This window comes from Ammospiza caudacuta, chromosome Z, assembly GCF_027887145.1.
Source record: "Ammospiza caudacuta isolate bAmmCau1 chromosome Z, bAmmCau1.pri, whole genome shotgun sequence".
Lineage (NCBI taxonomy): Eukaryota > Metazoa > Chordata > Aves > Passeriformes > Passerellidae > Ammospiza > Ammospiza caudacuta.
In genome coordinates this window covers 74,310,637-74,332,829 of record NC_080632.1, presented here as the reverse complement: position 1 = coordinate 74,332,829, position 22,193 = coordinate 74,310,637, and the positions used below count along the sequence as shown (strand labels likewise).

The 22,193-nt window shown below is 37.6% G+C and overlaps 1 protein-coding gene across 1 annotated transcript in view; it reads right to left on the bottom strand.

Annotated features, from left to right (window-relative positions):
- The window catches only part of TTC33 (tetratricopeptide repeat domain 33), a 44,254-nt gene extending 22,365 nt beyond the window's left edge, over nt 1–21,889 (bottom strand). The window contains exons 1-2 of the mRNA XM_058823637.1: nt 21,802–21,889; nt 21,452–21,680 (exon numbers count right to left, since the gene is read on the bottom strand). Of these exons, the coding sequence (XP_058679620.1) occupies nt 21,452–21,672 (221 nt within the window). The 5' untranslated portion in view covers nt 21,673–21,680; nt 21,802–21,889. The remainder of the gene's footprint in view (nt 1–21,451; nt 21,681–21,801) is intronic.
- Nucleotides 21,890–22,193: the final 304 nt, after the last annotated feature.

Genomic DNA, 22,193 nt, shown 5'->3' with positions numbered 1-22,193 from the left:
TCTCTATTCTTTAAATACTCAGAAAAAAAGATCTTTCTATTGCCGCTCCAGGGGAAACTAAGGATACTGTCCTTACTAAGCAAAAATGAGCCACTGTTGCTTCCTCTAGAAATGCAAATTTAGGAAAATTTCTTTATATAATGGTAGTCCATTAATCAAAGAATGTTCTATCTTATTCTTCTGAAAGAAAAGATTACAGAAAAGATTATAGTAAATATCAACCACCATTCTGAAAAAGATTCCTAGGGATATAACACAAGATTATAAAATCAGTGTTCCAGGAAATGCTTTATGAAAACCATAAACCTTGGCTGAAATAAGAAGGGAGCTAACACTGGGTAGTGTTGCAAAATAAATAATTTTAAAAATAGATAATTTTACTGTTTCCCAGGATCTTTTTGTTGAGCTGAACTGTACAGCTTTACCACTGTACGATACCATTGTGAGGAGAAGTAGTTTTGAAAAGGAAAGCTTTGATATAAATATGACATCTGCTTTGGGCTTGGAGCATCTGTCATTTAAGGGGCGGCTCAAAGGAATCTTACCATGGTGCAAAATTACCCAATTTGGAAGTGGGGCAGGCATTCAGAAATGGAATCAGACTCTTCTCAGTCATGCCCAGTGACAAGACAAGAAGCAATAGGCACAAACTGAAGCACAGAAAATTCTGTTTAAGCCTATCTCCATCACTGGAGATATTCAAAACTCAACTCACAACATCCTGAGCAATTCACTGTAGTTCACCCTGCTTCAAGCATGAGCCGGAGTAGAAAAATCTTGAGTTCACTAGGATTTTATGACACTAAAATATTAGCAAAATCAGTGACCATTATTTATGGTATTATCATCTCTTGGCTAAATAAAAACCAATTTTAAGCAAAACATAAACTGACAAAAAATAGATCCATTAATTTTTAGATCTCTGGGGTGGCTATAAAAATTTATCTATTGTAGTAGTAAAGTCACGGAATTCTCATAATGCACATAACCTGTTTTTAATAGGTTATGAAAACAGTATTTCCAGAAAAATTAAAACCCTTATGCATACGTTCATTATAACTAAGCACCTAAACAGTAATACAAAGCATTGTTAAGATAAGACTATAATACTTTGAAATGTAGAATTCCTGTTACGTAAGTACCCAGACACAGCATACTTATCTACCCAGTGATTTCAGCCAAGTGGCATACTTCACTACAAAAAACTATTTTACAGTTACAATCAGAATTTAATAAGCATTTGCTCTTCTTTATTGCAAAGCTTGAAAAAGAAATAAATTACTGACAACTGGATACATCTGGAATGGCTTCAGGACAAAAGACCTGATAGATTTAGACATTTTTTATTTAACAGGTCATGAAATCCCATAGCTCCAGTACCCCTAAAGTACTGGAACTGCTCTCTTTAGATGTGCTCCTGACCATCTGGGAGCTGCAGAAACTTGGCACTTTTTTTACAGCTTGCCAAACTTTTGAAACAAGTATCTCGTGCTTGCACTTAACTTTTTCAACACCACTCATGGGAAAAACAGGATCTCTTGAACTCTTAAATAAGATCATTAAAACAGATTTTAAAAAATGTTTGAGGCTTCTTGGTAAAAAACTATCATTCAGATTACACAGAGATCAGTTTTTGAATCACATACATAAAATGGTAAAAAGCAGCACCACAACTCATGAAGGATTTAGAGTTCTATATTTTCACTCTCAGGCTTGCTACAGGCTGATGCTTCAGGAACAGAGTGAGACAGGACATAATCAGAATGACACTGAAAATATCTGCAAATATAGTAAAAAGAGGAGATGGTATCAAATTCAGATAAAATGAGACCTATCCGCAGGAGAGAGGCAGAGTACAGGAATACAGTGTCAGGAGAAGAGATGAAGACACCTAAGATCTGGGACTTCTTTTAGACTTGGATGGATAGTCCCACAATCAAACGTTACAGGATAATGAGGAAAAACACAGACAAAGCTAAAAAAGGGACAGCAAATTTTAAAAATAATATGCCTAATTGTCAAATGATCACAGAGGAGGAACATGAATGGTCTGCAGCCACCAGCAATACCATCTAGAACAATTTTAACCTATGCAGGGTCAAATTCAGAATTTGTTGGAAACCAGAGGAAAAGAACACTAGTAAGTAATTATACAGACTACACAAAACCAGAAATGAAAACTAAAGCAGAAGTAGATTACAGGAATAAACTTCCCTTTTTAAGCTGGGAGATGATGCAGGCCTAGACTCTGGGAGAAAAGATATAAACAGGTAAATGTGGAAACTAAGAAGGAAAAAGGAGAATGAACATAACATGGCTTTTTTGTTTAACATGGTTTAAAAACTTAATATTTCTCGAACACAGATTTTCACAGTAAAGTACTTCCTCTGCTGGGGATGAGGAGGGAGATGTACAGCACTTAGTAGAATCATTTACAGAAGAACAGTTCATAAATGAGCAACAAGAAGTTGTTTGCTTAAACACACATAGAAAATTTATTTCCACAGCACATATAGCCTGATAACAGTCGTAGGATTAGTACACCTTACTACGTTGCTTCATCTGAAGTTTTAGCAACTTCCCAATTTTCTGTCAGACAATTCTGACAACTATTGGTGAAACATGCTCACTGCAGCACAAAAACATGGCCATTTTCTGATAGTGTCAAAGGTCACTTGTGATTATGCATGAAAAAAACAGCTGTTTTATTATCCACTAAACATTTCAACAAAATGTTTTAATTTAAAAGTCTCAGTTAGATGTGGCTACACAAGAGGTGCATGCAATTCTTCAAAGGCCATACATGTGGGTCTTACCCCACTACTAGTAAAGGAGACATAAACAAACTCACTGCAGTTACCCTTTGAGAAGATAAACTCTTCTGAATTGACAGTGGGGCAAAACAGCATGAACATACCTGAAGCACATAATTTCAAATCCCACATATTGAGAGTTACTATTCTTGCACACATTAGACCATTTAAAACCAGGACATTAACACCTGGACACTTGCAGTGTTCAAAATGAAAATACATCTGGTTTATATAGTGAGCACACAGCTCTGTTACATGTGAATCAGCTGAACATACCATAAAATTAAATAGCTACACAAGTATTTCAGACACTTCTCTCTCCCAATGACTTCCACAGAAGAGCAGATAGGAATTATCATTTCATCATGTGCCAAAAGTAATTACCATCCACCATGACAATGAACTACAAGACCAAATTTTTCATGTAAGCTCCACTCACCAGTTTCCTAATTTTAATTCCAGCCACAAATGTAAATATGGCTCATTTCTATCACTGTATCTCATAGGCAAATGCAGTTTGGAAACTACCTTTGTCAAAGAAAAATTGTGAAATACAATACTGGAGAAAGATAAACAAGTTAATATAAAAAAATCAAGTACCCTAAAGCAAAAGCCACAGAATCAGGATTCTGGTACAATCTCTGACACATGGCCTCTCTCACAGGAATAACACTGAATTTCCTCAAACATGATTTACTCGTTACTTTTTCACAATCACTTTCTTGAGACACAGGAATGGAGTACATTACAGTAAATAATTAAAGCAACAAATACAGATGAGATGGGGAGTGAGCAAACATGTCTTTCACAAGTACATTCTACACAGAATTGTGAGCCGAAGGCTCTGCTGCCTTTGACTTACAACCCCCATTCTTTACAACCTGGTCAATCACTATTTCATGCTCCACCCCACTCAGATACCTCGCTTATCTGTAAGCAGACAAGAAAATTTGCAACACAAATGCAAATTTTCATTCCCAGGCCATCAGTGTGTGCAATTTCAGGGCTTTGTTCCCAAGGGAGGCTTTGGGAAGCATGCATGCATGTGCCTACACTTGTCTTTAGTCTTCAAAAATGACACCATTACTTAAGCTCTGACTGAAGAGAATTATATAGTTGGTTAACAAGCAAGTTCAAAGCACATGTTTTTCTTTTAAAAAACCTTTTTTGTTCTGGGAAACAGAACAAGTAAATTGCATATTACTGAAAAAAATCTTAGTTAAAAGACACCAGTCATATGCAAAACTCTATATACTGGACATTCTACATTTTGTTCCTGGCCTTGCTGCAGATCCTTTCTGGACTCAGCACTGCTACTTCATATTTTTCTCTCAAAATATGGCTTTAATAGAAAACTTATATAACACAGAGGAATTTACTTACCTGCAATAAGATTACATCATGCTGACTGTCAGAAGGGCTACAAATACACTGCTAATCATTTGCAGTAGTCCTGAGAACTCGATACTGTACTTTTTAAGTGAGAATAATATCTCAAGGTCTTGCTAGAAGCTGTTGACTCAGACACCAGAGCATTATTCAGAGTGCAGGACAGCAACTCCAAGAAATCACACTTCTTTCAGTTAAGTAGTGGTTTTTCTGGTTTAGTTTTGTCATGGAAACCACAAGTTTTCAATCAGAAGTGACTACTGTCATTGACTGGATACCTGCTTAACTATAGAATTATTAACAGACAGACTGTGGTGAGAAGTATTTAGGTTTTTACCATGTAAAAATCTGAAGGTGCAGTATGGATAAATGTTTGACCTTCAGGACAAGACAAAAGAAATAATCCATTTCTGCCTGTATTCTATTAACGCTAAACTGTCAATTACAAAATAGAACACAAAGATGTGTAAAAATGCACAAGGAAATATCTTAATCCACCAGATAGCACGCAACATTCAAGAACTTCTCTATAGAGAGGCAAACCTTTTATCTGTATTTCTCCAATATCTATAGCTGCAAGTTAGGTACATATCTGTTTTCTATTTAGAAAGGCAGTGCTAACAACAGACTTGCTGATACAGAGGAAACAACAGCTATATGCACATACTGGAAGTCATATTAGAGTGCTTAAGAACAGCAATTGTCCAGACATTCCACACCACTGAGAAATATTCTCACGCAGTTAGTACATTGTATAAATAGTGTTCATTTACAAACATTAAAAAGGATAAATATTAATTACATTCATATAGTTAAAATTCAGTTACAAATGCTTTTATGTTCAACATTAGTATCAGATTAGACCACAGCTAGTAAAAAAGACAACACCTAAGAATCCCTCTACAGGGTCTAAAAGCTGTATGCTTTCCCACCATCTATAAACATGTGGAGTGTTTTGTTAAAGACCAAACTTGCAATTTAATGTAATTAGTATTGGGTATTGAAAGTCATTTCACAGATTAGAGCTCTGTAGGAAGCCCAAATTCACAGGGACAAACAGGAGCAGCATGAAAATACAAGAAGGAAATCAATTTTTATTACACCTCAACCTGCTATTTTCATTATCTAAGCAGTAAGAACTGACTATCCTAACCCTGCAAGCTTCAAACTAGAATCAATTGTATTGTTTCAGTAAAATCAGTTCACTATTGTAGTATTCTAAACAGAAGCTGCAAATTAATATAAATCAAGTATTAGACATTGCAGTAGCTGTAGTATTTTAACTATTCACAGAGAAGTAACACATTTTTATTGCTGGAATGAAATTCTAAATAGAAAGCTTTAGTTCTTCAAAATATTTTCAACTGCAGTTCCTCTGAAAGCAGCAAGAAGGAAAGAACTGTTATGCTGCCTTTGAAGCAATATTCTGGTCTTGAGAATCACTTGTTCAGATACCCTTTAGACACACAGTAGTAGATGCCATAATGATAGGTGTCAATTCTTTTGCTGTTAGCTGTGAAGATATTTATTCCTTTTAAGCTTTTAATTATTTGTCCACAGATAGCAGGCAGTTCTCACTTACTTAACATTATGATCCTAACACTTCTCAGAAATCTGACATAGAAATTAAGGCTTCAAGTCAATAAAATAAATGCTGGGCTTAAAACACCAGCATTCCTCTATCTTTCTCAAAATTGTTTACTGCCAAATTATGATGTTCAACATAGGGTATTAACATTACAAAATATTTTGGGAGAGATGATTCAAGAAAACAACAGTCTGCTCATATATTAATCTGATCAGTTCCATTTCACCTAGTTGACATGCTTTTGTTATCTGTGTTAAATAATGTAATTTTGCTTCATTTTCTTTTTTTCTATTACTTACAGCCACTTTACAATATTTTCTGACGAATAATAAAGACAAGAAGTTATAGACAAAGACAAAAATACAAAGATAAGGGAAATGTATACTTCTCTAATGTATTTTCATACTTGAAAGGCAATTTTATTTTTTCATTAAAATTCCACTAAGTTAAGTAGGCAGGTGCTCTATAAACCTCCCACACAGCTGAAACTACTAGAGAGTAATGATTTCAAATGACTACAAAGTACTAGTCAGCAATAGCCATGAAGTCTCCTGAAATAAGTAAAATATAGATGTCTAATGAACAGAACAATCTATCTGCAAGGACATAATATACATAGATATACAGACTGTATGGATACTGGGTGTCATTACCTAGAATTAAGGAAACTATCACAGTTCTAAATCTCACAATAACCAAGAATTCATCCACATGGAAGTGGCAAGAAGAGCAGCAACTTTTCACTACCAGCACTACCACAGCAAGGAGCGGTGGCCTTCAGTGTCACTAGACACAAATGCTCTACAAAGGGTCAGATGAGTCACGTTTGTGCTTCAAGACCCATGGCAGAGCTGACAAATCACTTATAATGCTGTTCCTACTGAAATGCAACCTCACAGGAACCATTCAGGCTGATGGTTTTGGCTCGCACTGTCATTTTGCACAATAAAGCAATGCCTGTCAAAAGAGGAACAGCAAGAACTGTTGGAACTATCTATTTCAATGTTTTTTCCACAGTACAGCATGCAATGCAAAATAAAACATTAAAGATTCAACAGAAGATTAACATATCAGATGTTTTTATCTGCACTGACTACTGGATAGGAATACTTCAGTGACTTGTTCAGATTATCCCATGCTTCTGAATTCTAACTCGTAAAATCCATTCTCCCTCTTAGTCTTAATTTATGACTCAAATCCTATGTTCCACCTAGCAGGAAACATCTACAAGGAATATTTTGAGTTCTGAAAGATAGTACCACCAAGAGATTCACAAGACACTTTCAAGAAAGCAAAGAGGGCAACAGACAAAAGATTGCTGTGAAAATGGTTTTTTTTCCCTTCTGGGAAAAAAAAACACCAAAAAGGAAGCAAAGCTTCATAGCTTCCTGCATTCTGGACAACAGACCTGTGTCTCAATTATAAAAATATGCCCTTTAACACATACTCTTTACACGTGAGGTTGATTGCACTGATAAAATGAACATACTTAAGTCGACTTACAAAAGTCTATCTCTACAATTACTTTTCCTGAATTTATGACTCTACAAACTCTAACAGCACCAATGAATGTTCCTTAACTGAAACACCATACCTTGGTGGTTTTTTCCCAGTTTTCCTCAATATTTATGATTTTTCTCTCTCAATCTCAATTCATTATCAGAATAAAGACCAAAACTAACCCTCCCAATCAGTTAAATTAAATAAAAACCAACAAATTACGCAGAGAAAAAGGACCAGGTTAAAGATTTTTCATACTTACACAACGTTTAATGTAATAATACCATTAATTTGTATAAAACTTCCTTAGTTTTTATTACAGCAATTCCGCAAATTAATTAGGACATTTTAATTATTTTTGTTCAATTTTAGTATCAATTTCCTTTTTTCTTTATACCAACAGCACTTCTAAATTTTTTCCAATATTGCTTACAATTCCCTTCTCACTTTGGAAAAGGGAGAAAAATAATCTCTTTTCTTCTCTCACAAAAGAAATCAGTTACAAAAATATGTAATTTCTGAAATCTTACTCATTCAATTCCACCCACAATATCAAGAATTATCAGAATTCTGCCATATTTCTGAAAGGCAAATGTTTTCCAACAACTCCTCAACCTTCTGGTAAGTCCTTAAAAGTTGTTCTGCACTCTCCTCACCTACCTCAGTTTACTTTCCTGTCCCTGCTTTGATCCAGTTTAAAAGCTCTGGTTCCTTGAAGCAAATCAACAGCCTAATCAAGGTTATGACCTGTCCAACAGTTTGTTTTAAAGTACCAGGCAGCTCCCTGGTGTAGTTCTCCATTTGGAGAACTGCACTGGAGAGTGTTATACTGGAATCACATGGCAGAATTACTTCATCAATCAAAACAGCTGTTGTGATGGTAATGAAACTAAATGCATTATAAAAAAATGCATTTTAGGAAACAGCATCCTATCACTTTCATACTCAGAGCTCTGCAAAAAAACTTTCTAATTTGACAGCAACAGGAAGATAGTGTAGCAGGCACTGACTAAAACAAAATTTATTTTCTGGACTAGAAAATTTTCATTTCAATCTCAGCATGTGATCCTACCCATAGAATGCTATATGTACACCTTTTCGTTATCAAGCCTCTATTTCAGTTCTTTTTGAGGTCTCAGTAAATATTAATCAAATTACAATCAGAAATGCTCTTTGAGGAGTGGAAATTGGAACACTTAACGGAATGACACTTAACTGAATGACAGTTTAAATCTATTTTAAAATATACAATATTTCAAATATATCCAGGAAAATAAATTATGTGAGCAACACCAGGAAAGGTTAACCTTCTGGCAAACAGATGACTTTCACTCACAGCCTAGAATAAAACCAACATAAAACATCTATGTCAACATCCAAATTCACTGAAGGCGGATTTATTGTCACAAGAGCCAATTCCCAGGAAAAGAAAAGTTTGTATTAAATCTTCCAGACAAATACAGCTTACTGCAGAGAAGTCCAGGCTGCAGACTCCTTTCATAAGTCTGTGCTATTCAACATATTTAACAGGTGTCTCCTATTTTTAACAGTAAAAACAGGACTGTGGAGCCAGCTGAATTCAATCCATTATTCACTGCCAAGATCTCTTATCCAAAGACTGTTGCTGAAAAAAACCCACAACTATGAAGTGCATTTTGTTTAAATGTAGTTTCCTAATTTTTGCCAAAGACAAAAAGCTTAAGCCATGCATGGTCTACTACATTGGATTTCTACTGCCAGATGACAGGTCAAAGACAAAACATAATAAAATTTGGTTTTATTATGTTTTTATTATTTGCTTTAATAAAATTTATGAAAGCAAAAAATTGCTTTAATACTTGTCATTTAGTTGCTAGAGCCAGTAAAACTCCAGAGACTGGCACGAAAATATATCCAATTTGTTATAAGAATGGCAGCCTGTAAAAATTATTAATTAGTTTGAACTGACTGCAAAATAGCAAACTTCACTTCTTCATAAAAACAAAAGGAATAAAAAGAAAGAGAGGAGGCTTGCACTACCTCTTTCACAATATGTTACGAGTGTACTGGACAGCATTCATAGGTGGCAAGGTATGGTTCCTGTCTAAAACATCTGAATTTCAGAATTTAGAAACAACAGTATAAAATTGAGGATGATACTGTAAATACTGAGTCTTCTCTATGAGACCAGGACAAATGTACTGGTCACCCAAATTACCACTAAGAAAAAAACACAATGTCTATCACCAATTTCATACGGATCAGATGATTTACCAGAGTACCTGACAATGTATTTTAACATATTGTCATGTTAGGACTCTCTCTGCACCCACCCCACATCAAAAAAGTGTACTTTAGTTTGTACTGCTAAAATTCTGGAAAACTGCTAGTAAAATCCCTATTTAGGGACTTTAGGGAATTAGAAGTAGTTTGTTCACAATCTAACTATGGAAGTTAGACTCATTTGAAAACAGATGAGTGTTTTGTAAGTGTAACAAGTGCAAACAAATTCACAGATAACAATTACAAATTTTATGGGCAATACAGCAACGTAACACAGACAACAGCTAGACAACATAATAGCATAAATGAAATAACTTCTCTCCTCTTCCCCTGCTGTTTGGCCACTCACTCCCATTTTTCTGGCTCTTTTGTCAAAAGCATTTAGGAACCAGATCAGAAGCAGCAACCAGAAAGAGACTGTTTTCCAGCCAGGCTTTCTCTGCAGTGCTGTGACTAACTGGTACTTTGAGTTGGCTTCCCCCAGGGTAAAAACAAAAAAAAAATGGGACCATGGCAAAGTAGTGGAAACGAAAGAGCAGCAGAACTGGGTCACATTGACCCCCAAGTCAGATCAGTTTATCCAGTGGTAGAACTGCAATCTTTGACCAGGTACTTCCATCAACCAAAGCCAGGGAGAAGGCACACACCACCCTGGCTTTTGATTAGCTCAGCCCTGACATTATTTAACAACTGTCTACAAAATTACTGCATTGTTAACTGCCACATAAATAAATCAATAGGACAAAAAACAACAGAGGAAGTCAAGATACACAATAAATTATATTTCTATAAATTTGATGTCCACATGTTACTTTACAGGACCCTTCCAAGCAGTCATTCTTGTGGTAGTAGTTAATGTTATGAAGTCAACTCATTAACAACATCAAATATTTCTACAATGTAAACTGAGAATACACCACTCTCAATTTTCCCCATTTGCTTTTTGAGTTAACCCTTCAAAAGACTTGGCTGAACAAGATGTTGATAGAGAGTTTTGATTCTAAGTCTTTACTGCCAAGCATCATTTTTAGTTTAGGGATACTTTCACAATATGCCACAGGATATGGAGGACATTTAGGGAACTATAAAACAAGCTGACATGTGTACAGGAACCAAGACCTTATAACAAAGTACACTGCAATATCCTGCTTCTGTAGAAAAACACTGAACCAAATGGGCAATTACAATCCTTTAAAATCAGTACATTTTAATTTTGGAAGATACTGACAATGAGTACACATCATGTTCAGTAAGGACTGGGCAAGAGATACTAAATTACTATTTCAAAATTAAATTCCATGAATGAGAGAGACAGTTAAAACAAGGGCAGTGGAGGGGGATATTATCTTTGTCAGCAACAGTAACTAGACTTAAAGAGCAACTGGCCAAAGTTATTAAATTAGGAAACCACTTAATTTTTTTCCCTACTGCTTCCCCTATGAAGAGAAATAATATTAAGAAAAAAATATTTCTAAACACAAAAGTCTCATTATTCAAGTAAAACCAATTTCATGTATTTAACACTAGATCTGAACAAAAAGCCAAATAACAAAACCATCACTTAAAAAAAAGATATGACCACATTTTACAGTATCCATGTTATAATACATGATATAATTAATGCAGGGGACTCTATGAAGGAAGTGCAAAAGGCCTCAGTTTGTATTTCTCTATAAAAACTGCTTAGATTATTAATGTAAATTACTAGGTTTTGCTAAATTGTACTATGCTAGCCATATAAATAATATAAATGCCTACATTTAAAAGCTGCATCATTAGAATTTCTAACTGAGGTTATAGCAAAATCTCTAAGCTCAAACATGTTCTTTAACCTGACAGGTAGACTTTTGCATCCAAGAACTCACACGAACCTCTACTTGCCATCTACCAACACCGACCTGCTAGCATAAATTGATTTTTGCAGGATGGCAGTAGTGCTGGCTTTACTCCCACCAAGTCACCCATTTTAAAAGACTATCCCTGTCTCTGGCAGTTTATTCCACTAACATGCAGGAAGAGAAAAGGAATGAAGACAGTTTCAGAAATCAAGCCAGCTGTCAGATACACTCACACTGAAGCACTTCACCTCAACACAGCACTTGGGAAGAGAAAAAAAATTGCGCCAGTAGCGCTCTGCTAGGTACACTCATTGTCCCTCGTATGTAGCAGAAGGTTGTAAAAGTTCATGCGGCAAAACATCTCAAAAACTGGCAGGTGGATATAAACACGAGATTCAAGGAAAATCAGACTGCCAGACAAATTAAGTAAAAAACTGTAGAGTTAATTACTCCACTTTTGTATACTGTACAAGGCTAGAAATATGCCAGCCCATGTATATTAACACATTTTAATTTTTCAAGCACAGCTATGATGTGAGAGATAAAAATTAAATGCAGAATATTATCATAATGAGTAACAAAAATAAAAGTAATGCAATATCAATATTTATATTTTTATGTAATTTATTTACAGTCTGGTGTGTGATATAGTTAAGAAGTACCACAGAGATATTCTGGGATTAGATGTAACTGTCCTACTGGGTCATAAACAAAAGGAAAGCATGCTAGGAATGGGACAAAACAAGAGGACCAGCAAGTAATGTTAAAATCTAGAAACTATTAGTTACTACCTATAAAAATCTGAGACAAGTATTCATTCGTATATCTAGAGAAAGGATAGAAAATAGAATGAATACTTTACACGGAGACATTAACATATACATGAAAAATCAATACACACTGATGAAACACGTAAGAACCTTTTTTTAATGCTTCTTTGGTTCCAGCAGCATTCTCTACATATTTAAGTATGAGGAGAAATGTTAAGTAAACAGACATATTTTTGAAGAATTTGCTTTAAAAAAACACTGCACAAGACATATCCAGTGAAAAAACACAGCTTTTCATTTATAAAATTCTGTAAATTACATTTCATGCATAGAAGGAACAGATCCTCTAGACAAAGGCAGGTAACACAAATTACCCTTCCTTCACCTCCAAAAAAGCACTGATAAGCCCAATTCCTTTCACGCCCTCACCTGTGTTTAGGTACCTCACCTGAGGTGTTTACAGTCACCACACAGGCTGTACCTCTTTCTCCTCACACTGTGAAGAGACCTAGAATGAATACTGATTCTTGTCCTGGCTGACAACAACTGCCTAAGCTATACAGGATCATACATAGGCTCCAAATAAATTATACTTTCTCTGAATAAAAATATAAATATATCTATAAAGACATATATAAATGATTCTACAGTCTACAGCTGGAATATTCCTTCTGCTTCTGTTTACAAATACATACATACAGAAATATGCACACATTGAAATACAGATGGCTAGTATGGTGTCACATTTCAATATCCTCAAGGAAAAACAATTCTAACAAAAAAATACTCTCAAAACTATTCAAACTCTGGGTACAGCTTAAATAATCTACAATTCTTGCACTCACTCTGAGAAAAATCTGCACTAAATTAGTAATAATTTCATAACTGAACTCCTGCTTTGACAAATAATAACCAGATGTTGGAAAATAACATTTCCCAGAACGAAAAGAAAATAGCTAATTTAAAGATAAATTACAACTTAAACACGAATAACTACTCAGGCAGTCTGCAAAGAACTTCCTTCTCAATGAAAGGGGCCAGCTAGATGCATCACCAGGAAGCAGCAACTCTATCAGTAAGTGATGAACAAAATAAGGCTAGCAATAAAAATTAACTTAGACAAAATAATGAATGTCTTACTTTACACAACAGCTTACAGGACGGTTTTACACACTGCAAAACACTCTCTGCACTTTTTTAATTCTGTAGAAAGGTTATGAGGCCTGAAAAAAATCCATACATTCTGACTAATAAGAGAGAAGCCATAACATGCTTTCTCCAAAAAACAAAGGTACAAAGTCTGTACTTGTTCAGTCTTTTCTGTTTCAGCTCATGTGTTCTGCACCCAGGACTTCCAGCTTACACACCCTTTGTCTCTTTAGTAGCATATCATGTGTACAGCATTGCCAAGGAAGTGTAACAGTTAGGAAGTTTTATATAGATACAATATAGACACTAATGCTAAGCACAGAAGAACTTTAAAAAGTGACCAAAGTCTACTTTGACTAGAACTCCTGACAGTTTTTATCAAGCCTCCATTTACTGTGTATAATTTGACTTACAGTGTGAAACCTACTTATGTTCTCTGCACTTTTGCATGACTGACCCAAGAAAACTCTCAATCAAATAATTACTGATGTTAAAACTTTTCATTTTGTCTGCAGAACACTGATATTGGTAATTCACTCTGAAGGATGTAAGCATTACATATAATAGCTAATTGTACCTGGTATGTAAATTACATCCAAACTCATACTAAACAGTTATTTTCAGCCTACAAAGAATAGTAGGCATAAGTACTTACTACATACTTCAGGTTTCATTATAAGCATTTTCCAGCAATTTCTCCTACACCTAATCATAAAAATCCAAACTCTGTAGGGCTTTTAGATTACTCTGATGAAAGAGTCAACGCTGCCAATATACTTTAACAGCAGCCAAACAGAAACTTAAGACTTTATTCTTGAAGCCAGACACTAAAAGTTCATAGACTCTTAGACTATCTACTGAATCAATCCTTCTAATTTTTTAAATTTAAAACACATATTTGCTTTAAATGAGATCAGTTAGCAGAGATGGTAAGAAGGCAGTCCAGTTTTTTTAATTTGTTTCCTCACCGAAAGTATTCCACCAAAGATACCTGTACTGGTGAATCCAAATTTAAAAAGCCACAGGAGCTACCTTCTGTGTTATAAATTCTGAAGTTTTAATGGGATATACCTACAAAAAGGCCAAGAATGGAATGAAACTCCAGAGATCATCTAATCCAATCAGCTCCTCAAAGCGCAGTATCAACACCATTCTCCATCAGTCTGCCAGCTCCCAGGAACCATGCCCTGTTGTCAAAACCTTTCAAGTACAGTTGCAGATTCTTTGTGATGACACCAAACAGCTCCTGCAGTACTCTGAGATGGACCCCATCAGGTACCATGAACTTCTATACATCAGGTTTATCTAAATATTTTAGTCTGACTCACAAAGGGTAAGTCTTCCTTGATCCAGACTTTCCCTGTCATCAGTTGGACGTGGGGCTCCTGAACGAAACACAGCAAGGACTAAGGCAAAGTAGACAGTGAGTGCTTGCTCTGCATCCTTTGTCACTAGATTCTCCACCCCTGCCAGTAGAAGACCCAGATTCTTCCTTGTTTTCCTTCTGTTGCTGATACATCTGTACAAGCCTTTCTTCTTGCTGCCCTTCACATCCCTCCCCAGACTCAACTCCACACAGGCTGTGGTTTCATCCCTGCCCCTGCATACTCAGACACACAAGTGGCTCACACAACTCTGCCCTCACCTCTTGTAAATTTCCATTTTAGATCTGGATTTTGTCAGGGGCTGCCTACATCTCCACATAGCACTCTTATTTACCTTTTCATGATTTCATCAGGAAAAACTCCTATTGAGTTTAGAGAGAAAACTTGAAACAAATGCTACCTGCTCTCCCTGGATTCCTCTTCTCTCAAACACAACCTCTTTTTTCTAGGCTACTCTGTAATGTAACTCAGCTGATTAAACTGATGAAATGTTTTTGCCAAAAACAGCTGCTGGGATCTTCTGGGAAACCTCTTTATTAACACGGTATTATGTAAGTACCATCAGTTTTATTGACTGAAACTTGAAAGGCAATTTCAACACAATGATGTCTATCCTTTGCCATCTTAGTTACATCAAAATGAATTAGTAATATAATCTGAAAACAATTTTATTATTCATAACTAATTTTTAATCAAGTACTTACCATAATCTAAACCGAAAACACATGGGTAAATGGAACAAATGCAACTGCTAAAATCTGCTCCACCTGACAGACATATTTTTTCAGTAAATACATAAATTACCACTACACTAAGCATACTTTCTAAAGGTGTGTGCCTCATCATCTGACAACCTACAATGTCTAGTGAGAAAAACAAACTCAATTATAGTGTATATAGCTAAAGAATCACTAACTACACATCTGGGAGTCATGCTGGCATTCACATCAGAGAAAAATCTCAGCTGCTGAAATGTGGAAAAAATGACCCTTCAGAAAAATTCCGTTCTTTTCAAGATTAGAAAATTAAGCAATTCTAAAAAAATTAATCCCTCTAGAAAAGTAAACAGTTTCATGAAAACTGGCCTGCTACCTGGTCTAGTCACTGCACTTTGACGTGTCCTTGTTTAATTTGCTATTGCAAAAGCTAAGGGAAATAAAAAGTAAAATATTATTAATCAGTCTAATGTAGGCACCAAATGACAAAGTGAAAGAAGTTTTTTTAATATAGAGGAAGCTCTAATGCAGGAGTGTTCCAGCTGAAAACATGACCTTCCCAATCAAGATGGAAATTTTTACTTTTTTAGCACAATAAACGTCATCAGAAGTGAGAGCAGTATTAACTTGTATTTGACAAAACTGAAAAAAAACCCCCACAAAACATTGAGAATTTTAATCCGGCAGCGTCTATTTCCAACAGAAATCCTGCACCTCTTCAGGGCACTGGAGAAGAGTTCTATCGCCACTTGCTGGGCAGCTACAGAAGTCTGAGGCTTGAGAACAGCACAGGGACATTTGCAGAGCCACTGCAGGACAGGCAACCCAGTCACACTGAGGACACAAGTCTGACACAAGTTTTTCTTCCTGCTTTTAGCTCCCACATGCCATGTGTTTAAGGACATCATACTTCACTGTTTACCTGCACCTCAACCATTTCTTAACCATGTGGCCAGAGCCAAAGGCTTTCCTCCCTCCCAGTCAAATAACACTGCAATTGCAAGTTCCTGTGTTCAAAATACTAAGGCAGAACATGTGAACTTACATTGGATTTCAAACAGTGTAGGACTACCAACACCAAAAAAAATTGTCTTTTTTTTTAACTCCAGTGTATGTGCGCACATCCATACTTGGTGTCTCAAGATGGATAATTCACCAGTATTTCAAGTTTCCTATAAGGAAAAAAAGTGTCCTCTAGAATATTCTCCATACTTTCCACCAACAGACAATACTCTGTTTATAGAAATCACAGAATACCCTGTTGGAAGGGATCCACAGGGATCATCAAAGGCCGCCTCTCTGCCCTGCACATGACAGCCTAAAGAACAGCCCCATGTGCCTGTTCCCAAAAGACTGTGTGTATGTTTGTATATATTTGTTTCCCTGCTCCTTCTCACACATCAAAAGAGCATACAAATGTGATACTTCTTCCACACATCTGCCTTTTCTTGCTGCTCTGAAAAGAGAATCAATTTACAAGCCGCCTTCAACACTGCCTACTTATCAAATTTCTAGGTCAGAATCTCCTTAACAGTGTTTTTCACAGTAACACCCCCACTGTGATGATCAGCTTAGTTTAACACATCTTTCTGGTAGACTCTTAATCTTTCTTCCATCTCACAAAAAATGCAAAATACGGATCAGAAACTGTCATCTTCATCACTGTTTTTATTCTGTTTGTCTGTCTCAGCTTACTAGGTTCACGCACACACACATTACAGCAGATACAAATACTCCTCAAACAGTTCCATGAAAGCTGAAAACCCACAGAGGGTTTTCACCACTTCCCAAACATTCCCCCACTGCTACTCCCAACTTTGACAGCAAATAACACAGGCTGCATAAATTCTGGTGCCTGAGAATCTCATTCATTATTCCCTCCCCCAGAGAAGCACTGAGAACCCAGTGAAACACCAAACTGAGATCTCACTTTTCCACACAAACAGGCTTTATGGTGTTCACAGACAATAACAGAACCATGGTGGAGCTTGTAACACCATCACTGCCTCCCCTTACCCAAAAAGTAAGCTGAGCAGACTAATAAAACATAAATGTGGTAATGACTATTCTAGCTAAGTAATAGTGGGTCTGCTTATAAAATTCATTCTATTAATTTCTGCCATGCAAGTTACCTCAGAGTCTCTCCACCATAAGAAATTAATTTATTACTTTCATTCTTTCTTTTTTTCCGTCCCCTACTTCTTCACAAGTTTTTCTTCTAGGATCCCCTTCACTCCACAAGTAACACCAACCAAGAACCAACCTTTGTTACTTTCTAGTGCTAGGTCTTTGCTTTTCTTCTAGAACACTACACAATCCAACACACATATTTTTTTAACTATTAGCACACTCTGATATTTCAGGACACAATCCACCTTAAGTATATAATTATTTACATGAGCCTGCTTTTGCTGCACAAATGCGTATTTCAAGAAATAAACCTACGTGGTGTAGGCCTGAACACAATCACAGCAACCACCTTCTGTCAGAAAGAGTAAAACCTATGTGAATTTTTTTTTTAAAGAGAAAATCTGTCTGAAAGTTATGTACCCCAACAGCACCTTCACTGCCTGAACTGTAGGGTGTGCTGGAGTAACAGATGGAAACTCTAAGTTCAAGTGGGAATTTCTGTTGAGCCTCAGTTATGAATGGTAATTTCTTTAGCATACCTATTGTAAGCCATTGAGACTTTCTCAGCAGTTCTGTTTTCTAACTGACACGTAATGGAGAACTCAGTTTTTAAGACCAAGTGAAGATACCAAAAGCATCAAAAATTACCTGCTGTTCAGTATGCCCCCAACCTAAACCACATCTACAACAGAATATCTGCCACTCTCTCTGTCAAGAGACTTACTGCACTTTAAAAAATACACCAAAAAAACCAAAAAAGAACATAGAGAAAAGATAGACAACATCCAAAGTTAAATACAAGGAAGGCATATGTATAACTGAAGACAGAAATAAAAAAAAATCAATCCGTTTTATATACATAAGTACAGGATGTACTAAGGATTCAAGATTAGATAAAAATATTTAGCAATCTCTGTATTCCTAAAAAGATAGATTAGATCTATCTTATGTAGACCAATCTGTGATTTATTTTTGGTGTTAAAAACAGAGATGTTAATTGACTACTAATTTGTACATTCTGAGTTTTCAATTATTAACATTAATGAAACCCACTTATGCAACTACTGCATGAAATCTATTGATTAATACAATGGCAGAATGCTTAAAACTTATTAAGTTTAACTTGGTTTTAATTTAAACTCAACTTGAAAAGGCTTCAAAATTTTATTCAGAAATTACATGCCTCAGGAACACAAAAGAGTCAACTGAAGTCACTCACTGAACAGTGTCACTATTTAAAAGAGGGAACTGTTAAAAGACTAGTTAAAAGAGGAAACTGTATTTAAATATTTGAAAATAAGCCTTTTCTCAGAGAGATTTTGTATTTCTTTATTACTTTTTTTAAAATCAGACCCAATCATACTCACAGTATGTTTATTATGATATATAAACTTGCCTGCATTAAACTTCCAAGTTGTTCTCTCTTCCACATCACCCAGGAAACACTTTTTTTAGTATGATACTTCTGAAGACAAAAAGTTTAGCAGCACAGGAGCAACTGCTGACATCTTGGTAATATTTCTACCAGGAAAATAATATCTCTGATCTGGGACAATAAAGATGCTCTTAAAAGTAAAGGAAGGATAAAAATTCACATGTCAAAGAACTCTGAAGATTTTAAAGGGACTGTTCTCAGAACTGTTTCTTCCCCCTCCAGTGAAGATCTGGCCAAATTATCTAGCTGATGCACAATTTACAGTCCACCTCTCCCTCTTCTAACACACCTCAACTCCAAAAGGACTTTATGCTTGAACCAAAAGAAGACAATGGAATCACTCTTGCAATATCCTTCCAGAACTGGCAAACTCCCAGTACTCAGAGGGCACTCACAGCAGTTCTCTGTACCTAACTTCACAAAGCACTAGGCAGATTAGCAGTGCATTAGCTGCTTGGCAGTATTGGCCTGGACACTGTGCACAGGACACTAGGCTTACTCTCAGTAAGGGAAAAAAGACATCTTCCAGAGTGGCTAAAGTGTTACTTATAGTATGGCTTATCACCCTGCATCCTATTTACCCTTTCAGCTTTCAGATCCAGTCAGTTTTCATCTTTCAACCTCTGTAATCACAGAATCACTGGGTTGGAAGAGACCTTCAAGATCATCGAGTCCAACCCATGCCCCAACACCTTGACTAAACCATGCCACCAAGTGCCACATAAATACATGCAGGGATGGTGACTCCACCACCTCCCTGGGCAGACCATTTCAGTACTTTATCATTCTTTCCATAAAAAACTTTTTCCTAATATCCAACCTACATTTCCCTTGGTGCAGCTTAAGACTGTGTCCTCTGGTTCTGTCAGTGCTGCCTGGAGAAAGAGACCAAACCCCCACCTGACCACAGCCACCTTTCAGGGAGTGGTAGAGAGTGATAAGGTCACCCCTGAGTCTCCTCTTCTCCAGGCCAGCTGGCTGCAGCACCATTCACCATCGTTCTCTGGGCTCATCCAGCCAGTTCCTAACCCAGCACAGAGTGCTCCTGTCCAAGGCGTGGGCTGCCAGCTTTTCCAGGAGTGTGCTGTGGGAGACAGTGTCAAAGGCCTTGCTGAAGTCCAAATAGACAACACCCACCAGGCAGCTCACCTGGCCATAAAAGGAGACCAGGTTGGTCAAACACAACCTAGCCCTCCTAAACCCATGCTGGCTGGTCTGATGCCCTGGCCATCCCATAAGTGCTGCATGATCACACTCAATATAAACTGCTCCATCACCTTACCACCTACTGAGGTGAGGTTAACAGATCTATAATTACCAGGATCCTCCTTCAAACTCTTTTTTTGTGAATGGGCATCACTCTGTCCAGCTTCCAGATATCTGGAACCTCACCAGTGAGGCAGGACTGTTGGTAAATTAGGGAGAGCAGCTTTGCAAGCTCATCTGCCAGCTCCCACATCACCCTGGGATGGATCCCATCTGGTCTCACAGATTTATCAACATCCAAGCAGCTCAGCAGTTCTCTGACTGCCTCCTCCAGGACAACAGGAGGACCATTCTGCTCCCTGACACCATCTACCAGCCCAGGAGGACAGTTGTCCTGAGGACAAGCCGTCTTCCCACTAAAGACTGAAGCAAAGAAGGTGCTAAGCACCTCTGCCTTCTCCTCACCTGCAGTAACAAAGTTCCCTCCCACATCCAGTGGAGAACAAAGGATGGTCTTACCCTTCCTTTTTGCCATTAATATATTTGTAAAAACTTTTTTTATTATCCTTTACAAAAGCTGCCAAATTAAGTTCAAACTGAGCTTTGACCTGCCTATTTTTTTTTCTACACCCCCTAGCAAGCCCCTTAAATACTTCCTGAGAGAGAGACTTGACCCACCTTCCAAAGATGATATTTTTATATCCCTAGGAATATTATTAATTCTAATTCCTAAGTTCCCATCCAGCCTGGATGTCTGCCTCATCAGCTCATCTTTCAGCACACAGGGACAGCCTGTTCCTGTGTCCTCAAGATCTCTGTTTTGAAGCATGGTCACCTTTCCTGGGCTCCTTTGTTTTTAAGGGCTTCTTCCCAAGGAACTCTCTGATAAGTCTCCTAAAGAGGCCAAACTTTGCGCTCCAGAAGTCCAATGTAATAGTCTTACTGACGTTCCCCCTAATTTCACCAAATATAGAGAACTCTAAAATCTCATGATCACTATGCCCCAAGTGGCAATCTTCGCTGTTGCTGTTATGAGAACATGCAAAAATAAGAATGGAATATATACTTTGTTTCACAACTGACAACACCACCAAAAACAAAAACTTATTTAGTACCAGACAGTAAGGGCAAAATGAAAGAAATTATCACTTTTCAAATTATGGAAACTATCAATGCAGATACTAGGAAATTACTAGTGTTTAGAGAAAAGATTAAAATATCATGAAGCAGCTTTTCAGTCAATGAAAAAAGAGTAAGACGACATTAGTACCTCCTATTTTCAGCCAAATTTGCACCTTCATCCTTGAGCTCCTTACTTTTCCTTACACAATCTTCTAAGAGAACTTCCTTTCTCCTCTTAGCTGCGAGCACCCAGGTAGCATCATCATCGTCACCCAGATCCTTGTCATCCGCAGCTTCTGCTTCGAACTGCTGAGAAGTAGCTTTTGAGACCTTCTCACCAATCTTTCTCTTCCACCTAAAAGAAGCCATCTGGAGAACTAGGAAGAATGCATTTTAAATAGTTAGGTAATTTTGCTTTTAAGTACACAGCAGGACAATCAGCCCTCGCTCATCTCGAAGCTAAAGCAGTAGCTGAGCGCGGCACTCCCCCACACAGACCTGACCCGACCGGCTGCACTGAGCAGTCCCTGCGGCACGCAGGGCCCGGAGGCCCGCGGCGGTACCTGGCGCTGCCGCCTCTCCCGGCTGGAAGCGCCGCGCCAGGAAGCGGAAAGGCGGGGCGGCACGGCCGGAACCGGGCAGGAGCAGGAAGGAGCGAGGGCAGCGGCGGTGGCCGTGGCCCCGGCAGGGACAGCCGGGAGCCGTAGTTCGCCCGGGCCGTGTGGATGCCGTGAGGCGCCCGGCGGACGCCCCGTTCCTGTGCGTAGGCGGCAACGGTGGAGAGCGGGACCGGAGGGGACAAAACAGGCAGGCCTGGGAGTGCCACCGCCCGCGGTGCTCGAGTGTCACCCGGGGACAGGTATGGGACGGCGGGAACGTCCCTCGCCCGT